This window comes from Bison bison, unplaced genomic scaffold (assembly GCF_000754665.1).
Source record: "Bison bison bison isolate TAMUID 2011002044 unplaced genomic scaffold, Bison_UMD1.0 scf7180017864280, whole genome shotgun sequence".
Lineage (NCBI taxonomy): Eukaryota > Metazoa > Chordata > Mammalia > Artiodactyla > Bovidae > Bison > Bison bison.
Genome location: NW_011494852.1, coordinates 4040568 through 4048281, shown reverse-complemented (window position 1 = coordinate 4048281; position 7714 = coordinate 4040568). Strand labels below are relative to the sequence as shown.

The following is a 7714-nucleotide window of genomic DNA, read 5'->3' as shown; positions in this document are numbered from 1 at the left end:
TTCCCCACACCCCCGTCCGCCCCCTGCAGGAGAGGGAGGGTACGCAGGGCAGGATCAAGGATGTGATCTGAACACACAGCAGCACAGCCAAGGAGGAAGCCCCAGGAGTGGCCTGGGCCAGAGAAGAAGAAGGAGGGGGCCTTACAGTAGACAGTGAGCGTGGTGGGGGGCGACTGGCTCTGGCCCAGACGGTTGGTCCCCCGGCACCAGTAGCTGCCTGCATGCTGCAGCTTCACAGGCTCCAACCTCAGCATCTGACCGTAATAGTGAAGGTCTTGGTTTTTCCCATCAAACCAGTCGTAGTGGGAGATGGGAGGGTTGGCGTCACTCTCACAGGTCAGGACTGCCGTCTTCCCCTCCACCACCCCGTCTTTCGGGCTGATGGACACACGCAGCCTCCTGGGAGCATCTGCAGGACAAGCAAAGTCAGGATTCAGGTCACTGGTCCTCTGCCCATCTCTGCCGTCCGCCTCCAGCTCCAGCTACTCACACAGCACTTGGAGCTCATAGGCCTCAGATGAGGTCTGTCCTATGGAGTTGTTGACCAAGCAGTGGTAGGTTCCCGAATCTTCTGGAAAGATTTGGCCAAAGGTAAGTGTCTTCCCTTCCTTCAGAAGGCTTCCATCTTTCTTCCAGAAGAAGTGGACGTCCGCGGGACGGCTACTTGAGTATTGACACTGGAGGAGGACCCGCTTCTCAGATTGAATCTCTGTATTAGGGCTGATCTGAATGTTGACGTCCCTGGGGGCATCTGGAGAGCAAGGACCTCAGGCTGACCTCTGGCATCCCTTTCCCTCCTCCTGTCCCCAAGACTCCCTCTCCCCTTGGCTCCGAGGCCTGACTCTCATCCCTCAGTTCTCTGTGAGGACTGTGGTCCAGGCTTCGGGCTCCTTACTCTTAGAACCCCATTATCCCAACTGGGCTACCCCCCAGTTCCCGCGGGCCTGGGGCACTCACAGAGGACGTTCAGGTTGACAGAGGGAGACCATGAACACCACTGGTTACAGGCTTCGCATTTGACTGGCTGTGCATCCCAGGTGACTTTTTGAATCGTCAGCTTCTGTGATGTATGGTCCTGGGAGCCTGGGCTATTCCAGTTATATCGAGTAACTCTGGGGTTACTGGAATTGAAGGTGCAGGACAGGGTCACACTGTCTCCTTCTCGAATCGGTGTGGGGTTTTGAATCACTGTGGTGACCCCCTTGGGGGGATCTTGGAGAAAACCAGAGAGATGGATGAAGAAAATATAGCTACCTCTAATATCAGTATCTGTTCCTTCCGGCTTCCTCTCTGCTCTCCCCATGCCCTGCATTGACGCAGTTTGTCAGTTAGCTGAGGGAAGGCTTGTGCTTCCCTCTTGCCCTGGCCATTTGGCCTGGTTGTGGTTTGAGGTAGGATGGTGCAGTGGTTAAGAGAACAGCTCTGGGCAGAGTATATACCTATGGTGCTGAGAAAGGAGGGGCTGCTGTTTGTGGATCTCTGCATGGGTCTGGGGGCTGTCAAGGCTTGGTCATAGAGCAAGGGCATTCATTTAAAAAAGAAAAAGCATAGCTCTGGAGCTAGACTGCTGGATCCTGCCACTTGGAGGCTGCAGACCTCAGTTTACTCATCTGTCAAATGGGGTCCTGTGAGTAGCTAACCTTGTGGAACATTGTGAGGACGGAGTGAGAGGAGGCCATTAGAGCCACACGGCAAGTGGTAAACACGTTGCTGCCACTATGTAAACCATATCCGTTGTCTAGATTCCAGGATTTGGGTATCCAGTTTATTTGGCCCATACTATGACGCCCCAGGGTCCAAGGATCAAATACAGGGACTCTCTTTGTCCCGGGCTCTGCTCAGTAACAACACTCACTGGTGCTAAACAGGGCCAGATGACAGAGAGGTAACAAGGCATTTTGCCCCAGTTCTCAAATACTTCAGGACCTCTCCAGGGACTCAGTTGCTGCATAGCAATGCCAAGTCTCTGTGTCCCTCATGGGACCCTGGCAGCTTGCCGTTCATTCAGTCAACAAACATCTACTGAGCACCTCCCACGAGCCAGGCCTCTTCTGGTGCTAAGGACATGACTGTGAACTATAGCACAAGGCCCACCTCCCAGAAGCTAATCTGTCGGGAGCCCCTGGTTTCTGCTTGCTGTCCCTTCTCGGACTCTTCTATTTCCTCTGCAACTACTCACACTGGACGTTCAAGTCAGCTTCCCGGTCAACAGATCCAGGCCCAAGACTATTTTCTGCCAAGCAGGAGTACCTCCCAGCATGCTTGACGAGGACTTGAGGGATCTGGAAGGTCCTGCCGTTCTTTCCGGGTATTTCTTGCTCATTGAAGTACCAGGTGTAATTCGCTGGAGGAGGATTGGCTACTGACATACAAGTCAGCTCTACTGTAACTCCTTCTTTAATTGACGAGGGGGAGAGCTGAACCCAGGAAGGTTCTGGAGGATCTGGAAGAAGGAGCCGAAGCGGGGGGTGGGGTGAGCAGAGGCCTCTATGGGTCCCCTCCTGAGGGCCTGGGTGGCACCCCTGCTGACTCCCAGCCTGCCCCTTTTGCAGCTCCCAGGAGGCTCACAGTGCACCTGGAGATCCACCACATCTGACTGTCTTGAGCCCACATCATTGGAGACCTGGCACGTGTACTGCCCGCTCATCGTCCTGGTCACTTCGGGCAGAACGAGTGTTGTCCCCTCCTCCTTCAGTTTTGTCCTGTCCTTGAACCAGGACACACTCCAGTGCGGCGGGTTGCTGCTGATGACCTGGCACCTCATGGTCACAGACTCTCCCTCTGTGACGATGGCTTCTTGGGGGCTGACCTGGATCTCCAACTTTGGTGCGTCTGGAGGAGCAGAGGACAGTGCAGAAGGGGTAGGGAATTCTCCGAGGGTGTTAAGTGCTGGGAAGTTGCAGCTCTTTTATTCTGATAAAGTAGCAGCCTACACAGAGTGGGCCGAGAGTCTGGAGCCACTCCTTGTTGCCCTTGTCAACAAAGGTGGGCTGGTCCAAGCACCAGGGGACTGTCACAGCCTCCCGAGTCATCTCTCTGCTCCCCCCAAGCCCAGTCCCAAAAGCTCTGGTCTCTGCCAGCAGCCAGCAGCATTCCCAGGACGGTCCATCAGAGCTTGCCACTCCCCTGCTTGAAGCCATTCCATGGATTCCACACTTAGAGAAAAACCCAAACCCCTCACTGCAGCCCCTGAGATCTAGTGTCCCAGTCCCTCTCGGCCTTCCTTTCCTACCGTTGGGCCCCTGGACCCCTTGCTCTGATGCAGACATGCCAAGTTCCTACCTCAAGGTCTTGGACCTGTTCTTCCCTCTCCCTGGATTGCTCTTCTCACAAAGATACTGTGTGCCCGCCTCAGTCCCTTCCTTCACTGAGTCTCAGCTTGAGTTAAGCCTCCACCCCTCACTCTGTCTGTCCTAGCCCTGATTTCCTTTTACTTTCTCTCTTTTAAAACATTTATTTATTTGGCTGAGGTGGGACTTAGCTGCAGGACATGGTCATCATTGCATCATGTGGGATCTTTCGTTGCAGCACACAGGCTCTAGTTGTGGAGCACGGACTCTCTAGTTGCAGCACATGGACTTTCTAGTTTTGACACATGAGTTTAGTTGCTCTCCAGCATGTGGGATCTTAGTTCCCTGACTAGAAACTGAACCTGTGCCCCCCGCATGGCAAGGCAGAGTCTTAACCACTGGACCACCAAGGAAGTCCCTATTTTTTCTTAACTACACTCAGCACCACCTAAAATTTTGTTCTGTATTCCCCTGATCATCTATTTGCTCTTCTATCCCCCACTGCAATGCTAGTTCCACGTGGGCAAGAACTTTGCTCATTGCTCTATGCCTGGCAGCCATAATATGGCTTAGCGCCTAGTAGGTTCACAATAAATATTTATTGAATGAATGAATGAACCTCCAATAATGATGTGAAAAAATTCTTCACCCCATCCCCCCAGGGGAACAAAAAACCCTTAGCCAAGTGATCCCCAAATCATGTCATGGCTTGAGGATAGATTAAATTATTTTATTCTGTTTGACTGGTGTGCGTGCGTGCTCAGTCGCTTTGGTCATGTCCAACTCTTTGTGACCCCATGGACTGTAGCCTGTCAGGCTCCTCTGTCCAGGGGGATTCTCCAAGTAAGAATTCTGGAGTGGATTGCCATGCCCTCCCCCAGGAGATATTCCCGGCCCAGGGATCAAACCTGCATCTCTTATGTCTCCTGCTTTACCATGAGTGCCACCGGGGAAGCAGATGCTAACATGAATTCATGCCCTGAAACACCAGCGCTGATGATGGGAAAGATAGAGGAGGTGCCGAAGCTCTGCCTGGACCATTCCCATCTGCGGGTGCCCACAGACCCATCATGCTTCCTTCTCTGAGCTCCCATGCCCCTTTGAGGAGGTGAAGAGAGGACAAGACCCTCGTCCCTCCCACAGGAGCATCGGGGAGACTCACGCTTCACTTCCAGCAACACCGTTTTCTCCGAGAGTATCCGCTGTTTCATGGGGTCCCAGAGCTGGCAGGTCAGGTTCTTGCCATCATGAGTCCACTTGGGCTGGAAACTGAGGTGGCTCTGGGTGGCGACCCTCTCCGGGGAGAGGATGGTAGAGGTGGCCACAGACCCCTCCAGGGACCACTGCAAATGGACCTGGTAATCACGGCAGGCGAAATTCAGTGAGCAGGTGACAGTGACTTCCTGGTCCTCCCGGATTTCCTGATGGAGCTCTATGTGGGGTTGAGGAGCACTCTCTGCAAAAGAGCAGGGACTCAGTGGGAGAAGGAGAGGGTGGGATGATTTGAGAAAGTAGCACTGAAACATATACACTGCCATGTGTAAAATAGATTACCAGTGTGTGTTTGGTGTGTGAAGCAGGGCACCCACAGCAATGCTCTTTGTACAACCTGGGTGGATAGGGTGGGGAGGCAGATGGGAGCAGGGTTCAGGATGGAGGGGACACCTGTATACCTGTGACTGATTCACACTGATGTGTGGCAAAAACCATCACAATATTGTAAAGTAATTATCCTCCAATTAAACAAATAAATTTTAAAAAATAAATAAAATAAATATTAATCTTATCTAAAAACATCTTCATAGAAAATCCAAAATAACGTTCGATCACATTCCAGGCTACTGTAGCCCAGCCATATCTACACACAAATTAGCTATCACAGGAGTGACAGGTGAAGGCACTGCAATTCTAGATGATGTAAATGTTATAAAATTGACTGTGGTAATGGTTGAACATGTCTATAAATACACCAAAAAATACTGAACGGAACACTTTTCATAGGTGAGTTGTATTAGACTTATCTCAATAAAACTGTTTTTTAAAAAAAGAAAAACAAAAAGAGCAGGGACCACGCTGGAAGCCTGAGAGATGGACCCACTGTAGACGCCCTGCCCCAAGTAACCCATCAGGAATCCCCGGTCACTCCGTCCACCTCTCCCCAGGCCTGCCTTTCTCTGCTCAGCCAAAATACCTTCTGAAAGGGCTTGTGAAAGCTGGTCCTCCTTAGGAACTGTGTCTTATGGTTTATGCTTACTTCAGTCACACGCCCTGGTGTTTGCCTTCTGTGTTTACTTTCCTTTAGTGGAGAGGTCTGTTGTGCAGCCAGTCTCCCCTATCCCTGGGGCTGGGTCACCCTCATATTGTGGCATCTCTCACCCCAAACATAGGGCTGCATAGAACCACCCACCAAATCCACAGGCTATGGAACAGAGTGAGCATGCCGCCTGGAGTGGGGTCCCCACACCTGTGTTTTGTTCATACCCTGTCCGTGTGCCAGGTAGCCACATAGGGCTAATTAGAAATAATCCCTCACATTAACACACTGGGAGGTTTCCCTTGAAAATTCAGATCTCCATGTTCTCTGAAAAAATCAGGCAACCCAGAAGCCAGATTCTAGAATGTACAGGAGCTGAGTGGCAGGCAGTCTGCTCAAGGAGGGGTGAAAGCCCACACTCCAGTTTGCCATGGGCTCCACAGGGTCCTTGTGCCACGATGGTCACTCTCTGGCATCCCCGTCTGGCCTCTGCAGGCAACCCAGTTTGTGATCGGTCCCAGGAGTCGGATGTTTCCCCACCTTCCTCCCTGCTGAGACAAAGGGACCCATCCTCAGGGCCTTACCAGAGATGCTGAGGTTTAGAGATGCCATCCATTTGTCAGTCCCCGATGTCACCCTCAGCCCCAGAAGGCCGCTGTCATTGACTTTGACAGGATTGATGAGAAGGGTACAATTGTTTCTGTTGTTTCCCAAGAATTGTACCCTTTCCTGACTGGGGGTAGACTCCTTGGTTTTCAGGCTCTTATTATAGAGGATGGTCCCGTTGTAGTGCTTGGTCTTCTTGTCATACGTAAAATTGTGGTACACAGTCAGGTTATCTAGGGTGTGTCCACCACCCTTTACCGAACTGTATGTGCAAGGGATCCAGACGCAGGCTCCATCCCAGGCATAGAGGGTCTTAGGATGCCTAAAGTTCCAGGCTGAGTCAGAGAAAGCCAAGTATTCTGGAACCCACCAAAGTGAACAGAAAACACTAGTGAGGGACACTGAGAACTTTCAAAGGAATAAAGAATTTCCCCTGAAGAGACAGGGAGGGAGAGGGATCACACGTATGAGCTTCCCTGGTGGCTCAGATGGTTAAGAATCTGCCTGCGATGCGGGAGACCCAGATTCAATCCCTAGGTTGGGAAGATCCCCTGGATATGTGCGTGCATGTGTGCTAAGTTGCTTCAGTCGTGTCTGACTCCTTGCGACCCTATGGACTGTAGCCTGCCAGGCTCCTCTGTCTATGGAGATCCTCCAGGCAAGAATACTGGAGTGAGTTGTCATGCCCTCCTCCAGGGGATCTTTCAACCCAGGGATCGAACCCACAACTCTTATGTCTTCTGCCTTGGCAAGCATGTTCTTTACCACTAACGCCACCTTAGAAGCCCAAACACACGCACACACACACAGATATATATATACACATATATATACACACACACACACTGCCGGTCCCCACCCTGCCCCACATTTACTCTTCTCTTCCCCTGTCTTTCCTCCTCCTCCGGATTCCACCATCAGCCCAGACCCAAGGACCCACCGAGACTGCCATCCTTACCGAGAAGCAGGAGCGAGGGGCCAAGGAGATGCATGGTGCTGTGTCTAGGCAGGAGCCTGGGCCAGGAAGAGTTTGTCTTTGAGCCACCTGGTCGCTGACATCTTCCAGACAGCTCTTCTTGCGCACCTATGCCAACCCCTTTTCCCTGATCCCCAGAGAACAGTGACTGGTTGCACAGCAGGATAGGGAATTCCAGAAGCTCATGGGCCTTTTCAGGATATGCCATGCCTCTCCCATCAGCCCAACACCGTGTAGGACTAGCACTTCTTCCTTTCTTCCAACCATCCATCCATCCAATCAATCATCCATCCAAACTTCTATAAACTTGCTGGCCAGCTCTCAAGCTTTGAGTGGCACCAAATTGCTGAGCACCTCAAATGTCAGGCCCTAGGTGACTTGGAGCTTACCTTGGGGTAACCAGGGAAGGGTTTCACATAGGAAAGAGACAGGGCCAAACTCTGATTTTAAAGACCAGGAAAACAACAACAACAACTCTAAAGCCAGTCATTAAGTATGATGCCAGGAGAGTATTTAGATGGATCTGAGAGGACTCAGAAGAAGGTGGTCCAAGGGACCATTCAGAGCACCGCCCCCCCCCCATAAAAA

The 7714-nt window shown here is 51.7% G+C and overlaps 1 protein-coding gene across 3 annotated transcripts in view; it reads right to left on the bottom strand.

Annotated features, from left to right (window-relative positions):
• CD22 (CD22 molecule) overlaps window positions 1-7714 on the bottom strand; it is a 24312-nt gene that overhangs the window by 4425 nt on the left and 12173 nt on the right. The window contains exons 3-10 of one of the 3 annotated variants that reach the window (XM_010849000.1): window positions 7109-7253; window positions 6129-6509; window positions 4453-4746; window positions 2569-2832; window positions 2180-2443; window positions 958-1212; window positions 491-751; window positions 146-409 (exon numbers count right to left, since the gene is read on the bottom strand). In XM_010849000.1, coding sequence (XP_010847302.1) covers window positions 146-409; window positions 491-751; window positions 958-1212; window positions 2180-2443; window positions 2569-2832; window positions 4453-4746; window positions 6129-6509; window positions 7109-7253 — 2128 coding nt within the window. The remainder of the gene's footprint in view (window positions 1-145; window positions 410-490; window positions 752-957; window positions 1213-2179; window positions 2444-2568; window positions 2833-4452; window positions 4747-6128; window positions 6510-7108; window positions 7254-7714) is intronic. The other 2 variants (XM_010848998.1, XM_010848999.1) reach the window with 2 other exon arrangements.